This window comes from Sylvia atricapilla, chromosome 1, assembly GCF_009819655.1.
Source record: "Sylvia atricapilla isolate bSylAtr1 chromosome 1, bSylAtr1.pri, whole genome shotgun sequence".
In the NCBI taxonomy this organism is placed as follows: Eukaryota; Metazoa; Chordata; class Aves; order Passeriformes; family Sylviidae; genus Sylvia; species Sylvia atricapilla.
This window is the reverse complement of record NC_089140.1, coordinates 130,350,416-130,372,435: the sequence shown is the minus strand read 5'-3', so window position 1 is coordinate 130,372,435 and position 22,020 is coordinate 130,350,416. Positions and strand designations below refer to the sequence as shown.

Genomic DNA, 22,020 nt, shown 5'->3' with positions numbered 1-22,020 from the left:
ACAATAAAAAAAAAATAACATGAAAAAAATAAAACTAGATAGGCAGGTGAATCCATATAATAGACCTCTGTACAAGCATTTTAGTCTAGGGAATGCTTCAGCTTTGCCTAGACTAAAATTTAAAAAGTGAGGTGCTGTGTATCTTGAAAATAATCCTAGAATACGTGAGGAAACAGAGGCCTTACTCTTTTTCTTTTTTTTTTCTTTTTTTTTTCTTTTTTTTTTTTTTTTTGAGAAAGGAGACTATGAGGCTAGGACATCCAAAATACCAATGCTGTAGTATTCTGGCACAAATATTCTGGGACTATTTAATCTTTTCCAGTTGTCCAGGCCCAAATGCTCATGTGCTCTGGATATAAACATTCCAGATAAAGTCCAACAGTTACTGCACCTTCACAGAAGAAACATGGAGAATTACAGAGAAACAAAATAACAGTCCACATACTTCTCAGATCTTATCAGCAGCTGAAAATAAATACACAGATTGAAAAACGAATTCACTGGCACTGTATTACTCAGATCTCTAATTGTTATCTGCCTTTGTCTTGTCAGCTTTTCCTTCAATCCTCCACAAATATGGTTAGGCACCACAACTTACATAGACTCAGAAGAGGCTGGCAGCACTGAAGAAAGACGGAGGTGATTAGGGAGAAACAGGAAATCATGGGAAATTGCTGAAGTTCCTGGTGCTCAACCCACAGCAAGCACAGCTGTAACTCCTCATAGACCAGTACATGAAAGCAAAAGCTTGGAAGATTTATACCCTGAACATCTTTATATACGTGAACCAGTAACGCAAAGGTGGAATAAAACTTAGTAACTCCAGAATACTGTGGAACCTAATCAGTGGGTGCTCACAGTCCCCAAACAAAGTTAACTGTGATGTGGGTGGCCATACAGCCCCCAACATAATGTATAACTCAGTTATATTAGAAAAGTCCAGAAGACAAGAAAAAAACCCAATGGGATACTATGTTGCTAAAGACTTGCTTTGAGAAGTTATTGGTGAGGAAGCCAGGATTTCAATAGAGCTGCTAGGCTCAGAGCATCTTTCTAGATAACACAGTCTATCAAAGAAGATAACTCTACCAAGTTACATGACATTGCTTGTGTGACTAGACACTAAATGGATGAAACTCTTCACAACTACATGAACTACTTCTCCTGAACAGAAGTCAAAACTAGGAGGAAGTAGAGAAGCTCCTTAGTCTCATCAGCATTTTAGTGACTTTGTAAGAAAATAAATATGCCAGGTGTATGAAATTACACAGAGATTGCAGATGTCACATCAGGCCCCATCTACTAGAAACAAAAAGCAACCGAAACTCAGTTATGCAGCTGAAAGGAAACAAAGGAAAAAAGTTTGGTAAATGCCAAAGAGAGATTGGGACTGAAGAAACATCTACAGACTTCTCACCATTATGAAGTTATCTGAAATTTGATTCCTTAATCACTGTGCAAACAGCAAGAACCCACTGTACAATACTATCATCTCCTAAAACATAGGCTCCATTTCTTCTAATGACTTCTAAGTTTTTTTTTGACAGCTAGGCTTTTCCCAAAAATGAGCATAAAGACTGCACTGCAGAATTCAATCTGGCATGTTGGGAAGCAAAGTAAAAATTAACAAATTGTCAGTCTACAAAATTTACAGACATCCTGGAGGGAAAGCCTCTAAGTGCAGAGCAACCCCCACAGCACACCACCAATTCATATCTCTAAGGGCAACAAGACAACATGCACAGTGCTATAATACTTAACTAGAAGCTTTCCATAAGCTCCCCAGAGACTTATAAAACATGAGCTTCTCTTATTTTCTCTTGTTAGACCCCAAATAAGGGTTTTATCCTTGTTTCCTGCTTCCTTAGTAGAACAGGAGACAATACCACTGTATCCCACTGCCCCAGGATATTGCTTTAGGACAGTTTCTCATTGAGATGTTTCATACAATCAATTCTTGTTCCTAGTCTAATCTAGTAAGTGAAAAGGGATCACAAATGATCAGTGGCACTTCCTGATTTCTTCAGTCATACTACATCACTACTGCTGCATCTCTACAATCCTCACACTGCTTCCTGCTGCCTTTGTGCATTCCCCAAGCCTGTGTGAAGCATATGGAAGATGCTGCCTACTCAGCACGCCACTGCTTCCCCTCTATGGACAGCAGAACAGGTCACAAGAAGAAAGATTCCTAAGACGGCAGCAAAAAAATGGGTATACTGGCATTCATAGTGGAAGCAAGGGCAGAACAGGAGGGAAAGGGGCCTTCAGGGCTCAGGACACATAGGAAGATAATGTTTCAAAGACCGAACATTGATTTTAAGGGCCAGATGCATCTCTTTGCTCTTAAAACAGAACCAAAACCAAACAAAACCAACCCACCAAACAAAAGCCAACCAAGAAGCAAAACAAATCCTAGTAAAACTACTGTATGATCCCAGAATTCAGAAAACATGGCAGAGTGAGAAGAGAAAGCTGAATCTGCCACTACTCATGTGACTAAGCCCTTACTTTTCTTGGACATGGAGTTTTAGGGAAAGGAAGATTATCTCCTTAGCAAGCAGTTCTCAGGTCTGGAACCAAAGGCAGCAGGCCAAGCATTGGAAGAGGTGATGTGTTAAAAAATCCCTGTGATAGCACCTGAGAGCTCAAAAATACCACTAATGCACACACATCATCAGCAAGATTGAGAAGGGCATGAGCTGTCTAACAAGTTCTAAGGAATACAAAGGAAAACAAACTATATACAAAAAAGGTACACATGACTATACATGGTAGAGAAAATAAATGAAGTGAGATTACAAGAAGGGGAAATTAGGATAATGGAAATGCAATGGAAATGAAATGGTTTCCAAATTCACATACAGATGATGTACTAGCCTTGTGCCATATGTACTGACATGGATCATCTGTGCAACCTCAGTCATAAATCTTGAGTTGCACTATGCCATTAATGACCTCAGCTTTCATCCAGACAAAGTTTTTGATTAGAGTTACTGGAGCTTCACAAGCTGGTGGTGTGTCTTGGCCACCTGTAGACTGAGGAAGGCAAGAAAAAGTGAAGGAAGACACTTCAGGAAAGTATAAGATGCTGAATTTAATACAAAAAGAAAAGAACTTGACCAAATATGTGTCCTTGTTAAGAGCCTTTTGAACGGTGCTGGATTTGCCTACTAGATCTCCTAACAGCTCACCGGGAATGGCTGTCCCCAGATGCCATGTGATGGGAGTAACAGCAGAGCAAAGCCACAGTGGTGTGCTGAAGCGCCGAGGGCAGAGACAAGGATGAGGGCGAGATCTTCCATATAGATTCCAAGGTGGTTTATCGCCAAGGAAGGTCCAGGGATGAAAAGACCCTGAGCCCTGGTGTGCAGGGACTTTTATACTGGGGAGGATCTCGACAAGGGTACAGATTTTTTGACCAATAGGGAAAGAACTGGGGAGGATTACAAGGCAGGGCTTACAATACATAAACCAATGAGGATGCACAGGAGGAGGGGAAAAATTCACACAAACCAATGGGATTTCAAGTAACAGGGAACTTCCATGGGGATTGCCAAGGCAGGGGGCTGGCACAAGGTAGGATTGAAAACTAAGTGGGAGGAGGGAGATGGAACACTCTAACAAGGGGCATGGTCTAAGGCAAGATGGACAACTAGGTAGGAGGATACAACTTGGGACTGAACCAACAATATTGGGGGGGATCAAAATACACCACAACAATCTCTAGATTGTGTCAAAGTACTACTTGGTCTATTTTGGCCCTGTTATATGTTCCCTGTTGAATTTCTTGCATGTTGGAGAGATTGCTCTGCAGCATGTAAAAAAACCTAATAGCAAGGCTCTTGGTATTTATCCTGAGGATTCTTAGGAACTTCCTTTTTGAGTTCTCAGACAAACACTCTACTTTGCTTCTTTCTTGAGCCCTTAAAGGAGGTATTACAAGATACAGTATTATGACATTATCTAATCTGTGGTTCTTGAAGAACAGAATGATTTACTGAAAGTTTTAGATTCATAAGAGTACATTCACTGCAGAATAAATACTGGACCATTTCAATAGCTAAAGGACACCTCTTTATTTACGAAATATTTCAGAAATGTACAGCTAGGAAACAAAAAATGCCAAAGACTCTACCTTATTACATCAAATAATTTCAGGAGCCTTACAGCTAAACACTTCACTTTTCCTATCTTCTTTCACTTCGATTATTTAATAAACAGAACAACTGCTGTGACAAAGCAAGCCTATAGTAGCAGAAAATAGTTCTGTCATTACTATTTCTTCAGTAACACTGCATGGGACAATGCATGGGTCATCCAGATTACTGCTCAGCTTCAACCATACCCTGTAAACTGAGTATTTCCACTGTAAAAGCATTGACTATGAACTGGGAACACCCAGCAGTTTATTTTACACTACAGTAAGGGTATGCATCATTAATGTCAGCACAGTTAAGTTATTAAAGCAGAAAAAAAAAAAGTAAGCACACAGATTTCTACAAAAGGCCAAATATTATAGATACTGTTGAATTACTACAATAACACGTTATTTGAGAAGGTTCATTAAAAATAATTCTGTTACCCTTAACTCCTAATACCCATGCTTAAATATTTCATCACCAAATTGCCAGTGCTTCAGAAAATTGTTACTGGGAAAAGGAGCCTACAAGAAAGATGGAGAGAAACCTTTTACAAGGGTCTGTAGTGACAGGACAAGGAGGAATGGCTTCAAACTGGTAGGAAAAACGCATGCTGATGTCTTCACACAAGACTCAGTGGATGTGAGTCTTTATAAATGATAGCAGAAATAGGATGTTAATGTCTTCAGGAATTACTAGGTCTGAAAGAACCAATCAGAATGGCTGTGGCAATCTTTAAGAGAAATGGGTATTAAAATCTTCAAAATGGGTCTTAATGTCTCTACGAAAATCAAACTGTCAAGTTTGTTACAGAAGCCAGAGAGTTAACTTTAAGGGTAATAGGAAAAACGGGTTCACACAAATCTATTGCAGAGCCCAGATGGTCTGAACTTCTGATGGATCTGCAGAACGCAGACATTCTGAACTTCCAAACTTCAGGGGAAAATGACAATACATGTTTATGGGGGAATATGTGGTAGGTGGTTTGGGAAGGCTCTACCTTCATGGCACCTCAGCCAATGGGGAAACAAAGAGGGCAACGTGCTGTTGGGAATTTAGGATAAAAGGAGGAGCATCCTCCAAAACCTCAAGAGAGACCCCACAGGGGAATGGCCTAGTGGACTCTCTCCCTTTATTAGAATAAAGTTGCAGAACTCCTCTGTCTCCTTTATGGACACTGGCACTTCACAGCATGGCTTTTCTGCAAAAAAACTAAAGAGAATACGTTTAGATTAGCTATTAGGAACAAATGCTTCCCTGTGATGGTGCTTAGGCACTGGAACAGGTTGCTTGGAAAAGTTGTGGATGTCCCATCCCTGGCAGTGTTCAAAGCCAGGTCGGATACGGATTTGGGAACTTGGTCTAGTGGAGGGTGTCCCTTCCACCAATTACCTCTTTATCACAGTTATCTTCTCCTACATTAAAAACCCCCACTCCTACATGTTATCAATAAAGTAGCAAGAGAATAATTTAACACAAGAGACAGACAATGCCAGGAGACACAACCTCCATGTAACACTGCAATACCATATAACTACTGTCATGTCTTCAAAGGTCAAGGAAGACGCGGTTGCTAATTTTATTTCCTATTCATTCAGCAATGCTGTTCAAAATGAATGAATCCACTCCTTGAAACTCAACAGCAAACACTTGTCATCAATGAGCATCATGAGTCCTTGTACAAATATATCAATAAGTTTTCCTGAGTATAATGACATTCATCCCTTCTTGCCCTTATTAACAGTTGCGATGCTTGAGTCTCCAGGGCATTTCATTACTCCACAGTTATACTACCACACCTTAAACAAAAATAAACTGTCTCTGGCTTGAAGATTCCCTTCACACTTTTTGCCTTGACAACGTGGAAGCCACTTGCCATTTCTGGAACAAGGAACAGCCATCAAGTTACCAGTAAAAGAACAGTGATTTAATTCATGTTTTGATTTCATCAATTCTGCCTTGTAAGGAAGCTTTAATAATGAGCCCTAATAAGCCTAGGATGTTAATGACAGTACCTAGTTTTAACCTATCAATATTACTCATATTGCAAGATCACCTAGAAACACCACCACAAAGTGGCTTACACTATTCCAGCAAATAGAGTAACTAAATAACAATAAGCAGTTCCCTGTTGAAAAGGGATTGAAAATTTTGAAAAACAAAGAAACAAAACTCCTCAAAGGAAGTAATAAAACAAAAAACCCCATCCACCAAACTTGATACAGTTTGGGAAAAATTGTGAAATTCTACTTTTCATTAACCTGAAGCTGGGACAGTGCAGTGTGAGAAGAATGATACTTTCTTCTCAGATGTTTGCAGAATGTTTTGGAAAGCTCCACAATCCAAATACCATCTACTTGTATTATCTATTTGTACTATTTTTATTTGTATTATGTAAACACACAGGACAAAGAAGTAAAGGCTCTGGTTGACAATACAGCAACATACAAATTGCAAGAATGCAAGACTTACTTTCACAACATTTAGAAACCCTTTATTAGCTTTTCACCTTTCATCTCTCATCCTTCTAACACACTACTCCCCAGAGCAAGGCAGTATTTTCCCATCAGTCAATTAAAAAGACAAGTGACTTGAACAAGGAGTGCACAGACACTGACAGATAAGAAGCACCACATCCAGCATATAGTCCATCCAGCACAGTACACTGCCAGGACAGACAAAGAGACACACAGCAGGTGATGAGAAGAAAACATAGGAGAATGCATGGAGATAAGAAAATTCATCCTGCCTACAGCAATACCTACTTGTTAAAAATAAGAGAAACAGATCTAGTCATCACTGAGGAACTGAAGGGAGGGACTGGACCTGAGTACCTCCCGTATTAAAGGAAAAAATACATTACCCAAACCATTCCATAATAAAGAAAAAAGCAAACCAACCCCCTCCCCCCCCCCAAAAAAAAAAAAAACAAAAAAAAAAAACCCACAACAAAACAAAAAAAAAACAAAAAAAAAAAAAAACAAAAACAAAAAAAAAAACCACATCCCGAGTGAAGGTAAATGATGAGCATACAGAAAGTGCACAGCAAAAAATGCTTTGTGGCAGCATCTACATTTGAAATTGCTTTTGGTAATGACACTTCTGCTCCCAGTATCATTAAAAGATTCAGTACTTCTAAAGAAATATGCATTTGGCATCTGCTTCCATTCAATTTTGAAATAGCTGTAAAGCCAGTTCCTTCAGTCTCAACCTCTGTTCCTCACCTCTATGCTTTTCATTACATACTAAATGCACTTCCATAAATACTGTAGCAAACAGAAGATACAGTAATTTACAATTTAAAAATTCTGCATAGCACTGATACTACGTACAGGACAGATAATCTTCTGGTTTTCAGAAAATCAACACATTATGGACTGCAATATTCTTTGATGATATCAAATAAGGCTATTTTGAAACCGTATTTTTTTTGTAAAACTGTTTCTGAAACACATTCCACTATCTGTTCATTATGATGACCTTTATTAGAAAATTCTAAGTATTAGAAAATACATTGCAAACATCACATTTGTTGGACACCAAGAAATACACTAGTAATAGTTTGGATAGTAGCTGAAATGAAGCGCTTCATATTTCAGAAAGCATTTTTAACAGGCAATTTTGACTTCTTTAGAGGAATGTGGAGCATTTTCATGGTTCAACCTCAGCTGGCAACTAACTACCATGCAGCTGTTCACTCATTATTTCCCTGAATGGGAAGAAGACTCAGGAAAAGAAATACAAAAACTCATGGGTTGAGGACTGTTAAGAACAGTTAAACAGTACAGTAAAAAACAGAGTGAAATATAATAATAAAAATAAAATTTTAATTGAAAAAACCCCTAACAACAGCAAATAAATAAACCCCAAGAAAAACAAGTGATGCACACTGCTCACCACCTCTGACCAATGCCCAGCCTGTTCCCAAGAAGTGGTTGGCCCCTTGCAGTCAAGTTCCTCTCCTCCCTCCCCCAGTTTTTATACTGAACATGACATCCTATGGTATGGAATATCCCTTTGGACAGTTTGGGTCTGCTCTCCTGGCTGTGCTCCTCCCAGCTTCTTGTGCAGCTCCTCATCCACAGAGCATCAGACAGTGGCAAATCCTTGACTTAGGGGAAGCACTACTTAGCAACAACCAAAACATCAGTGGGTTATCCATGTTGCTCCCATTCTGAATCCAAACCACGGCTCTGTACCAGCTGCTAAGAAGAAAATGAACTCTCTCCCACCTGAAACCAGGACAAGCACATAAAAATGCTACCAAGCAACTACAGAGGCAGCAGAGCTGTTCTCTACATGCATTCCAATACAGTTAGTTGGCTTTACTGCTTTTTCTGACTCTCTGAAGCATTACAAATGGAGAAGCTTGCACACTTCTCATACTGCTGAGGTGTGACCACTCATGTTCTCTCTGAAGAAGTGGATTCAAGCATGCCTCCAAATGCCTCCTAAGTCACCCCAGTTCCAGCCTCAAGAAAGACTCAAAGATGCATCATGCTTTCCACCTACCAGCCTAGACTTCTGCAGAAAGAAAACCTAGGAGCAGAGATCAAAAAGAAACCATGCTGTTACCTAAACAGATTACAAGTCCAGGTTATGTTGTGGCACACATTCAGGGACAGGTTAGCTACTGCCAATGACTTCTCTGTGGGTAAAGAGTTACTGGGTGGGCAGCTAGGGAGAGGAATAAACAATCTGCACGGCTCTAAGCATGTACTTGCCAAAGAAAGACTGTTACAAAATACAGCACCTCTTGTACAAACTGGATATTTTTCATATTGTCTTATGTAAATTGTTTTATTAACAGAGTTTAGGCAGTCAAGCTTTGTGTCTGGCATCACTTGATACCCTGCCTGTCCTGCTCAGGCTGCAGCTCAGGGACAGGATGGTGGGCAGGCAGATGGGCCTGTCCTGATCCAGTTCTCAGTCCAGCTCTGCTGTCTGGGCCTGCCTGACCAAAAATCCCATCACAGCCAGCAGGCTCCTACACAAAGATCACTGCAGGCATTAAGGTCACCACTAACAGTGTAAGATTTTAAAAATACTGTGTTAAAGGACAGTGTGCATCTGTCAGCCTTCTATGTCGCCGGACCCTTCTCCATTTCCTCTCTATGCCTCAACTAGTCTTTTTCATGATAGATAAGCATTTTAAGGTAAGCTTTCAGAGCTGGAAAAAACTCCCAGATAGAAAAGGAATTCTGTTACCAACCAGAAAACTAAAATATGTAATTTCAGTAACGTAACACTGCAGTGATAAACAAATAATGTATTAAGAAATCAAAAAATATTTATATTTTTTAAAAGTCTTATTTCCACATACCTTACTTAAAAAGCAGCATGAGAGTTACAAATCTTGCTGCTAAAGTGTTCTAAATAATTATGTTCAAAGCAGACTACTCCTTCATCTAGTACAAAATTTAGCGTCATGCTAGGAAAATCAACAATACGTTGAAAACTATACACACACATTCTAGTCAAGCACACTGAATGACCAGTTCATATCATCAGCCTGTTGTCACCAAAGACATTTGGTTTTGGTTCTTCTCAGAATATTTATGGCAGTCTTGAGAATGCAGAAAGTTCTTTAAAACAAATATTATACAAAATTTGAATCAAGAACAGAAAAAAAAAACCATAAAAAGAAAACATTCTGAAAGAATGACAAAGCACAGGGGAAAAGAACTATTATGAAGCCAATAGTTTCAAAACCAAACACCCACTCATAACTGGCAATGTTTAAGTCATAGAGAACAAAAATGTCTGCCCAGAAATGACATGTCAGCTAACATTGAAATGTGAGTTGCAGGAAGAAAAGAGAAAAATGCTTACCTGTGAATAGAAAAAGGAGCAATAGACCTAATGAGTGATGCCACTGCTCCGACTTTAGCAGCTTCCACTGCTCCCTGTGACCTGTATTGCACAGTTTCACCATAACTGATGAAAGGTTCATTGTAGACAACAATCTTCCCCTTGGCCTCCTGAGCTCGTTTGTGCAGTTCATCAAATGAGGCTACAACCATGACTTCTGCTGTAATTCCTGTAAGAAAATATTACAGTGGTTTTAGCAATGCCTTCCTACAGCTCTCCTATGGCCACTTCTAACAGACAGAAAAACATGGGCTGTGCAGAACTCAGGAAATCAGCATTAGTTTTTCTTTCCTGAAAAAGGCAGACTATGTGAAATGCTTCATCAGGGATTGGTACTAAATAGATGCAATAGAATCCTGATCAAGTACACACACCTCTGTAAAACATGCTATCAAGCTGGTGTTAAAACGTAACTTGAAGGGCAAGAAGGATACATGGGGGAATTTTGTTCTCTGCATATGCTTTAATGCCTCATTGTAATCATTTATAATACAAAAACATTTGCAAAAGCTGCCTATGGGATTAATTAAAAAAAGATAGTAATCTTTTCATGGAAATGTTTTGATATGTTGCTAAACAACTTTGCTTAACATAAGACAGCTGGAAGCCCATTTTAGGCTGTAACTCCTATAAAATAATTTAATCCATAAATGAAATTAAATTAAAGCTTTGCAGTGTCAACAAATTTTGCAATGTGCTTAATAATAATAATAATAATATCATCCTCATATTTAAGTCAGGAGAATATAACAGTTCTATTGGATCGTCTTCTGGGAGTTTTTCCAGGAATTCACATTTCCCAGTTCATGATACAGAAAAAAACAGGCAGGTTCTAGTGAAGGACTATTTACACATGCTAAGTTAGAACCCACCTAGATCTTTGTTTTTAATAGTTGAAATAGTTTTAAATTGCTGTATTATCTTACTTGAAAAAACAAATAATGTTACAGATAAGCCAGAGAATCCTTCTAACTTTTAAGGACATTAATTGAGGAACTATATTTCGCAGCATTTGAAAAGGAATTAATTGAAATTACCACAATGCTTAAAATTCAATTTTGTTGATTGGTTACAGAGATAAGTAGAGACTGCTTAACAACACAGGCTGGATACTTTACTTCTAAATATAGAAGAAGTAATGGATGTGTGAAATTTTAGTGTTGTACATTTCACCTAATAGTCACAAAATACATCAATGGAAACTTAAACTAATAACAAATCCTCTAATAAGGATTAGTCAGAATAAAGTGAAACTATCATGTTTTTAAGAATAAAATTATTCTCCTTGAAAAAGGTTGTTTTTGGTTTTTTTTTGGTTGGTTGGTTGGTTGTTGTTTTTTTTTGTGTGTGTGTGTGGATTAAGAAGTATTTAGACGATTTCAAAGACTTCTATTTATAACCACAATAAATGAGGAAAAACTCTTAGAAAAACAGGAAGGTAAGATCTCCCAGCATCAGTGTGCCCAGAATCATGGCTTTTTAAAGATGAAACTACCCTTCAAATTCTTAAAGAAACCATTCCTCGGAAGTTTTGTTTCATTAGAATGTACCACTAAGAGTTCAACAGACATTCACTGCTACAACAAAAGTGAGTTTTAGCTACAAAAATAACCTAGTATGAGAGGCATAAAAATTTTAGCTATTCAGATACTTACTTTAACCTGGCAATGTTTTACAGAGGCAAACCAAAGAATCACCTTCACATATTACTAGCTTCTGTTGGCAGGCAGGTGAGCATACTAGCAGACTCCAGCTGCTTGTAATTAATGGCAGGTTCAGCTGCCTAGCTAAGGATCATCCCAGCAACAGGATAATTTTGGGTATGAAACCATGCCACTGGAAATAAAGCCAGGTATCTGCAAAATTTCATTTTCCACAAGAGAAGTCATGGTCTCAGTAGGTTGATACTGCAAACTCCATTTCATATTATCTCTCCCCAGTGCTCCACTTGGATCGTGCAGGAGGCACTGGAAGGACACACGTCTTGGTGACTGTTTGTCAAGGAAAGCAAGAAGTGTAACTCTCCTGGGCATTACTGCATACATGAACAAACACTAACTCTAAAAAGTTTTTTAAGAAGGCTACAGACAGCTAGTAAGTATCAAAAATTCCTAAGAAATATGATAGTGAAATACATTTACGGCCCTTCCTAGGTGACATGCATCAGATGATTGCAGAGTGAGAATTACTGAGAATTTGTGCTAAGGGAAAGCTAAGGGAAAGAACAGAGAGTTGCAAACCCTAGCTCAGTTTCTCTACCCTTGAACGTCCCCAAAGAAGCTAAATAAAGCCATCCTTAAAAACAAAACAAACGTTCTCTCTGCAAGTTTAACCTAATGGCAGCATAAAGCATGAATTACACAAAGCATGAATTGCATAAAGCATTAATTACAGTGCTTTGTCTAACAATGTAAAATTTCACTCTTGCATAGCTTTTGATTAATTCAATTACTCATTTGCAATTTTAATGCCATTTTATACCATTTCAGATTCTTCGACTGAAGTGGCAAGAGCAATGTTTATCTTGAACACATATGTGGACACACATACACAAGCCACCTTCAAACATTCTGTGCAAAAGGAGAAAAGAAACAAACCCCTCAATAGTTTATCTTTTTAGGGAGTATGAGTTATTCCCTTTAGAAATTGGAAATGTCTCACCTGACTGAGCCTTTAAGCAAATTAATAGAAATCTACCCTAGCATCTCCTACCAATTCAGTGCCTCATGGCTCTGCTTCCCATATTGAAAGATATTGTCTCTCTTTCTTACACCTATCATTATATTATTGGCTGTGTGTTATTAAACAGAATTCTTCAGAAACCCCATGTAAGGAGGGAGAAAGATTGCCTGCTTACTGAAGCAAGATATAAAGATTATAACACACACAGTACAAGAGATGAATACAGAGTATTTGGGGAATTAGCTAAGTTAAGGGCATGAACCATGGAAAGCAGAATTACAAACATGATAAACTTGGCTGAGTGTATAAAGCTGAAGACTATTTGATCTCATTACATGAAACATATTGCTGAGTTGGGCAAGTGAGCAAAAGAATCTAGGTAGTACTGTGGATTTCCTCTAATTTCTCATATTAGACAGCAAATTGTACCCTATTCTTTCTGAGAATTAAGGTATAGGAAAGGTGTTCATGGTAGGAACAAGCAGGTAATTTTCACTTAACAACAAAATTATATTTTACTAAGTCCTCTGTATATTGAAATGTATGTTTCTATCCCAAAAGGTGAATATATCACAACTTTGACGATCACACTGCCAGTTGAAACAAGTGGCATGGTATGCATTAGCAATGTAAAATTGGTCTCAGGCAGGATGAACACAAGACTGATGCATATATATATGTATGTATGTGTGTATATATGCATAGGTGTATATATATATATATAAGCACACACACACACATATATATATAAAAGCACCTGTAAATCAGCTGTGTGTAACACTGCCATAGAGAAGTCTGATTCCTGGCATGAACAATTCTGTCTGGAGAGTCACCTCCTCACAGCTGTTTACCTGCCAGCAATGATGCAAGGAGTAGATAAGTTTGAAGGGGATTCCTCATAAAATAACTTCTCCCCAAGATTAACTGCAGCTAATATTTAAGTTATTTTAATATCTAGAAATATGCATCTGTCTGACTTAGTAACAGGTTTCAGTGAAGAGAAAAAAAAAAAAAAAGGAAAATCTACCCTATTATCAGATTTTAAAGACTGGTGAATCTTTATTACAACATCAATGAAATTTTATACAGAATACATTATTATTTATCACTATCCCAGAAACACTCTATTCATAAACACACAGAAATTAAATCAAGTTAGTTACAATCTATTACTATATTAAAAGGATTTAGTCAACCTGAAAGAAATATTATTTGCATACTGTTTAATCTTATTGAATACCAATTTTCTCATTACTTAATTATGGCCTTACTTTCTTCTTTTTTCTCCCAGTCTCACTTTTTCATCCAGGTAATAGCCTCAGTACCTTGGAGATCCAGTTACAAAGCCAAATGAAGTCATTATTAATTTGACAATAAATTCTTTCAGCAAGCAAACAACTCACTCCTATGGATCTCCTAAACTTCATTTACTTCACACTAACATAAGAATTACAATTTCTTCTACAAATCACACTGTGGAACAGTGATGCTACTGATCCACATGCACTGAAGCTGCCACTGTCAAATAAATAAGCTGATGGGCAAGGCAAATTTTGGTTAAAATAATTAAAATACAGTAATTTTAAGCCCAGATAAGACAAAGCTGGAAAAGAAATATCAAGACAAAAAGTCGATAACACATCTAATTGTTCTGATAACAGTGAAAATTTTGAAACTGGAGGAGATGTATCTGAAAAATGTCCTGCCTGCTGTAGTCATGAGAGCAAGAAGGAGCCAGGATGTTACCTCCCCATTCATCAGGACCAGGCATCAGGACATCAGGACACGAAATCAAGGGAGTTCTTCATGGTAGAGCAGAGGCAACAACACAATCACAGTGCCATGTGATGGTCACAGCCTGTCACACTGACCATGTCAGCCACATCAGGCCACTCTCATGCCTCATCTTCTGCAACATCCCAGATTTCTTTGTTTCTACTTCAGCTCTCCCCACGAAGTTAATTTAGCCCAGAAGCTGCTTCATCAAGTTATACTATATTCCATGCTGACCCTAAACACATGCAAGCAGTAGCCCCAAGCTTTTCTTACCTTAGTCTGGCTATTCCCACTGTCCTTCAGACTTGATCATCTTTCCAGATTAAAAGTACCATGACCTTGCTTCTTTCAGATACAGCACACTAACACTGTCTTGTGCCCATTTGCAAGGTAGCTTCTTTCACAGAGTTACAGAGAGCCTAGATTTTTTTGCATATGTCATACAATACAAAGGTAGATATGCATGGCTGGAGATAAGGTAGTAGTTGAGACAGGTCAAAGGAAAGAAGGTTTTGGGAGGTGGAAGGAAAATGCAAATATATTCTTCAAAGCTAAGTAAGATTAGGGACCTGGCATTAAATCCTTTTTTAAGTTCAACATCCTCTAAAATCAGCTCAGAAAACATTTTTCCCCTTAACTTCTATTACACCTCTCTTAAAAACTTGTTTTCTAACATACTCCAGAAATTAGTTCAGCTTTCCTGCAATGCTCCACAAACTTCAACTAGATTTTTAGAAAAGCAAACTCAAATTCTTTGTCTCTAATGACCTCATCCAATTAAGGCTTTATGTCAGGCTGAAGCAAATGAAAAATTCATATTATCACCTTTTTTCTTACTCAAAAATTATTAGCATGTACTGAAAATTTGAAATATTCTAACACCTTTGTTCTGTCAACACATATAAATATATACTAATATAAGAATTATAATATGAAGAAAATACTAAATATTTTAGGGGAACTGTGAAATGAAGAAGAGGGTTTTATCAGGAAGAAGGATTTTGTAAAATATGAACAATACTTCTAGAAGATGTGACCTTCCTACTCTGTGGAAAAGCAAAGAGAATTACTTCATGAAAATAAAATTACACAGGACAGTAATAAAAAAGGATATGAGACTATTCAGCTCTGATGCATTGCAGAGGCTAAACATATTGTACCATTCCTTAAGAACATAGAAAAAAAAATAAACACTATATAACAGTTACATTTTTGACAAATATGACTCAAAATTTCCAGCAAGTGATTAAGTGATCTCTTTAGAACAGTTTGGTTTGTGATGACATGTAGCTTCCTGTGCAGCATAAATCCAAGGAGAAAATGGGTTGGTCTCAACCCCCAGCACAAAGCTTTGGATGCCAAAAGAGAGGGACATCAGGTTAGGTTCTCCCAGGAGCAGCCCTGGATGGAGCACAGGCTTGCTCTGCAATGTAAAGGGAGAATCAGACACCCAGCACCAAGATCCACAAGAAATAATTTCTGAGACCACAGGTGCTCAAGGCAGAAGTGCTGAGGACAGCCATCCCCTTCTTAGTGAGTCAAAGGTGCCAGTCACCGCCGGCTGTCCCTTGGGATGAACGTAATGCTGCCATCCAGCCATGTCTGCATACCCCACACATGCAGAAAATCATATTCAAATCCTGCCTTCAATAGCTTCAGCCTGGCTTTAACATCCTTGAGGTAACCACCCTCAACTCAGTGACACTGCAAAACGACAACACCAGAAAATTCAATTTTTTGCCATTGGCAATCCCCACAGTTCACTTGAACATTGGTTAAAGCAGCAACTGGAACCCATGTTCTCCCCAGGCATCATGTCCACCTCAAAGCCATGCAGCTACTTCTACTCTCTAAATGTTTGATATGCTACTGCACTAACTTTGAGCCCAGATGTTGGGCCACTGAACACCACAGTGTCTGATGTCCTTCATGGATGTCACCTTTTATACTCCAAGAAAAACAGCAGCACAATTACTATACCACAAGCAGTGATGTTTTAAGTAATAATAAACAAGCCAGGCATGCAATACTGAGGCTCATGGTCTCAAGATGTCGATCAATAGCTCCTCACACATGAAAAAAGAGGAATCCAGTGAAGACAGGAGGGCTTTGCTGTGCACTGTGCTCTCATGTCTATGACTCTGTCCAACCCCTGTTCTCAGCACTGAACCCCTCAGCAACAGCCCAGACCAACAACTTCAGGTAAACATGCATTATTCCCATTTTATATATAACAGGCTGGAACTGTTTTCATATTATCTAACTACAAAGCTCCTATCACCTTCTATAAGAGCACAGCTGGACCAAATGTTGACAGTTAAAAAACCAACCAACAAAAAAAAAAAAAAAAAACCCAAAAAAAACCACCAAAAACCAAAAAAAAAAAAAACACAAAAAAACCAAAAAAACCCCACCATGACTTGAACACCAAAACTAGGAAAATGCATCACCTTCATATTTATATTACTTCAGTTTTGCTGCCATCAACAGTACATAAAAAAACCCCAGAGACTGTTCCTTTTTTTAAGGAGACATTCCAAAGCAGGCTGCTCTGAAGTTGGATCTGCTTGTCAGTATTTCTTTAAAATTAAAGGGCATGGTCACGCATCAGGGTAAAAAAAGTGCATTTTAGAACACATGCAAAAAAATGAATTCTTTGATACTTCATGGTCAAACATCTGCTAAACTACTACTTTACTTCAATTATGGGATTCTCAAAGCAATAATTATATCTATTTTCCTCAGAATTTGGGGGATATAATCAGTACCACCACAAATCAACACAGTCTCTCTCTATATATATATCTATGTTTTGCCAATGTTGAAACACTAAAAATCAGACATGGACATTGACTAAATATGGTAAATATCCAGTTTTCCAGCTCCCAAAACTGAGCACTTTCTAACATTCAATCCTGTCTGTTACCTAGGAATCCATTTCTTCAAGGTGATGACCATTTTCAGACCCTGCTGATTTCTGGAAATCCAGATCACTCTGTTTCATGTTTCCTCTCTCCCTGTCCCTAAAATAGGCAGTGAAATTACTCCCTCCTTGGAAGGAGATCAACGGAAGTGAAAACTTTCTCTCTGACCCAACACCTTCATATCTTGGAATACACTTGGAGAGGGAGAATGGTGGAGGTTTTTTCCCTTCAATACTCAATACTCTTTTCTGTACTCTCCTTGCTGTATTCTCTCTTTTGCTGTGTATATCAGATAGAATCTGGGAACTTGACATCTTGGCATATTTCCCAGTCACGAAGAAGAAAAAAGGATTTTATCCACAAGATCACAAGGTACTGAAAAGCCTCCTGCATATCATCCAACTGTTCTGTATCTAAGCCAAACAGGGCAAATCAAATAAACGAGGAAAGCTGTGTGCACATCCCAATAGGGTTTCAATGCCACAGGCATGAGTTAGAAGACCTGCAGGAAGAGACACTCCTGGTATCCTGGAGTCAATGGACTGGCTTGGGCTTCATAGCTAAAAATACTGCTACTGTTTAAGGCTTCCTGTTCCTGTCCTGAAGGATTGCAGATTTTTTTCCACACTTGCATGATGTATGCTGAAATGGAAAGTAACCAACCTCAGCGTGTGCTCTAGCCATTGGGTCACTCTTAGGAAACACTGGTTTGAATTTCCATGGATGGAAGGGAAAATAAACCCTGAATTTCCACCATCCAAAGCCAAGTTTCTAATTGCTGTTAGGCTATTGCCATGTTAATGAAGAACCCTCCAGAGCACTTGCTTGGGGTGCTGAGCTTCAGGAGGAGCTCTGACGGAACCAAAGGCCACCAAGTCCAGCATCAAGTTTTAAGTTTCTGCCAGTGTCTCCTATTTTCTTAGCTTCTTGGGTCACAATCCTGGGGCAAAATCATGGGCAGGGAGGAATACAGGACATAACTGAGAAAATGAAAAAGCAAAAAATGGTTTCCTGTACCTTCTGCTGTGATGGAGGAGTCAGCCCCTCCCATCTTAACCCCATTCCTAGACCTTAAAAGACAAGAAGTCCAAGAGGTACTGTCCTCTCTCTCTAAGCAGGCATCAGTAGTGTCAAGGAAGGGATCTGTTTGGGCTGTACGGAGACAGTGGCTTGTAAACTGAGGGGTCTGAAACATATTCCTGACAGGAACACTTACCTAAAACATCAAACAACTTCAGTGATCATCTGCACAATCCACGTTAGAGGCAGCTGTGAAGGAACCAAAGAACCATCACAGAGTCAACATCTGAAGGACAGTCTTCAGCCTTTAAAACATCCCTCTACCAAATCTGAGCACAGCAGCAGTAGATCTCCCTAGTCTGAGAGGGAGATCTCAAACTCCCTTATGGGAGTTGAATCAATCTCATGGGTTTGACCATGTAACCAACAGTACTGTAATGACAGGATAATTGGCATCAGGCATCTCATATTGAGTTGCATTATTTTGATTACAGGAAGACTCTTACTCCCACAGCTTCATGGTTTAAACAAGATGTATCAGAACTGCTGATAATCCCTCACTGAGGAAAACTGTTCAACTATTTCTGATGCAATTTAGGGCAGCCTTCTATCCCTTTTTCTTAGGAATAAGGAACTGTGACAATCCTCAGAAGTGATAAGGCAGTGGTTTTAATAGTCTAACTACACATTTTTTTATTCCGTGCTTGGTATGAGTGGAGAGTTTTAGGACAGGCACTTTTCTCAACAGCACACCTTCTGCTTCTCCTGCCAGCAGAGGCTGGTGATGAGCTGCTCTCACCAGACATTTCTGTCAGCCAGGAGGATGCGCCAGTGATCGGAAGAACAACAGCCAAGTGTTCACCAGGGACCAGCTACCCCACACAACCTTCTCAAGCACGAAAGCCTGTCACAGTTTGCACAGAGTGAGATGAGACCAGCAGAAATCAGAACAGGCACAAATGGTAGGAGAGTCAGAAGGTAGGTAATTTAATCAAAATTATTCCATGAAGTGTGAGAAATGGCCCACTCTTTTGTGACAGATCTCATTGCCATAAAGTCTTCTAGCAGCAACACTCTTCAGAAACAAGGCAGATCTTGGAGGAAAGTCAAATTGTGAGAAAGAGTAATGTGGGGATTTTGGAACATTCCTCACTACAAACCAGAAATGGATAACACAGTCACATCTTTCAAGATATAGGATCTTTACAGATAAAAAGGAGATAATTAGCCTCTGTGAGTATTTTTAACATGTAAATTCGGTATATCACTAAAAAAATAAGGCAAACCTAGGAGTAAAACCAGGCAAATGCAAATAACTACACAACTAACAAAGAGAAGTGAAAAACAGACTTTTCGGGATGTGAACACGCTTGTCAAAATTAAATTGCAAGTTCTCTTTTCAGGTTCAGCAACACTTGCTAAACACAAAAAAAACCCCTTTAATTTTAGCTTACTTTTTAGGAACCTTACAATAGGACTGGGAAGGATACAAAATAAGTTGTAGGCTTAAAATTTGCTCTAAATTTTCTCCTATCAAAGCACTAAACCTTGCACATATCATGGGACAAACAGTAATGGTACTAGTTGCCTTGCATTTTAGGCATGTGTTTACCTCAGTATGACAGAACTATCTCAGATAAAATTCACAGCAGCAATTTTGCAAACCAAGTATGATTTATTCCAAGCATATCTTAAGTCAGTCAGTTTTATTTGTTGCATTTTGAAGGGCTATGTATTTTTCTAAACAAAACAGTTTTATATGTTGTTTGATTTCAAACAGAAAGCTCGCTATCATAAAAATTTACAATTCACAAAAAAGTTATGAGTATCATGTTACCTTTCATTTCCTAAACTAAATTTATTTTCTCATAAAGAAGTACAAGCGCTTTTGAGTGGTCTAGGAATAAGTATATTGTTTTTTATGGAGAGCAGTCACAGAAGAGGTTCTCATCTGGCCTTTAAATAACAATTCTGAAAGCCTCACATCAATAAGTACAAACAGAAAATCTCATAAATCATTTTGTTTGTAGGCAATCTAATATTTTGAGGTTTAAAAGACCAAAATATTGTGAAGTGCAACTAATGGTTATTATTGCACCTGAGTAACATTTCACACATGATCATCTAAACAGCAACACAGAGTTCAGTGACAGATAAGTGACAAAGTGAGCATGTAAACAATGTGAACAGTAAGTTCCAGGTGAGCATGAGACAGGGAAGGGAAAGACATACAGGTACTAACTGCTGTGTTTAGTGAGGAGCTTGAACTCTCCAAGCTCAGCTCCTTTTCCTACTGTCTTGTTTTTCACTGGAGTGAAGGGCTGAGCCTGGCCAGACAGGACACATGAAGAGAAGGAGAAATCACATGTCAACTTGACACCTCGTGGAAAACTTCTTTGCTACTAACCACAATGGAGGACCAAAATCTTTGCAAATGAGGTTCAGCAGTGTTTAAAAAAAAGGGTATAAATGTAATGGAAAATTCGGGAATCAATACTAATTTTAAAAGTCTGTTCAACCAAACTGTATTAATATAAATTGCATCAGCCATAACCATGCCATATAGAAAAGTCCCAGGAAAATAGTACCTTGTTTTGCAAAACTATTAAAGCAAGAAGCAAACCATAGTTTGACCACTGAGAGAAGTTATTTGGGGTACAATACGGTTTGTGTTAAAAAAGCAAGTCATATGTAATTCCAAAAGGAAGAGTTACCTTCTGGAGGAGTTGCAATACTGTTCCCAAGTCCCAAAATAGCAATGCTGTGATTCCTTGGTTCCAGCATCACTGCAAACTCTTCTCCTCTTTCCCAGTGTGGTACTTTCACAGGCTCCAGATGCACATTTTCCAGCCCGTCTTTCTGCAGGACACTGAACATATATTGGATGGCTGCCTCTAAGTTTTTTGAACCACTGAGTCTAGGTCCTATGGTGTCAGTAAAAAGTGCTAATCTTTCATAGGATCTGTTCTGAGCTTTTCCATGAACAGCAAGATCAATAATAGCCTTAGCAATATTAGTATACCCAGCTATCTCATTTTTAATGTCTTCAAATGACTTCAGGGAACTTCCATCTCTTCTCAAAGATTTCCCAGCATACTGGTGTAATAAATTCGTAAGAAATATTAAGAGTAAGTACTTCATTTTTTAAATTTTTCTTCTTTTCCACAGATGGCTTGCTGCAGAGGGAAAAAAAAAAAAAAAAAAAAAGAACAAGAAGAAGAAAGTTAAAAAAAATCATACACCTACTAGCAATACTTTTTGTTATTTGGATTGGCAGACAGAAATGAAATTAAGTTAGTTTATCATGCAAATGCTTTGATCAGAACTAGCAGGAATATAAATTCAACTTGAAGACAGAGTCATTGAAAGCAAATGAAAAAGATACTTAGACCACTGGACACAATCTTTGTTGTGGTCTTTAGAAATATTTATGGAATGCTGCATCTCTTTAAATAAACACATTCTTCAGTGAAACAAAACCCAGGGCTGCTCCCATGCAGAAGAAGTTTTGCATCTCCTTTCTGTTAGGAGCAGGACTTCTCAGAAGTGCCAAATCAAATGTCTTTACACAAAACATCCAGAAAAAAACTTTTCTTAAACCATTC

The 22,020-nt window shown here is 38.4% G+C and overlaps 1 protein-coding gene across 1 annotated transcript in view; it reads right to left on the bottom strand.

The window, feature by feature from the left end:
• CPQ (carboxypeptidase Q) overlaps positions 1 to 21,619 on the bottom strand; it is a 131,649-nt gene extending 110,030 nt beyond the window's left edge. The window contains exons 1-2 of the mRNA XM_066334063.1: positions 21,130 to 21,619; positions 9,975 to 10,182 (exon numbers count right to left, since the gene is read on the bottom strand). Coding sequence (XP_066190160.1) covers positions 9,975 to 10,182; positions 21,130 to 21,556 — 635 coding nt within the window. The 5' untranslated portion in view covers positions 21,557 to 21,619. The remainder of the gene's footprint in view (positions 1 to 9,974; positions 10,183 to 21,129) is intronic.
• Positions 21,620 to 22,020: the final 401 nt, after the last annotated feature.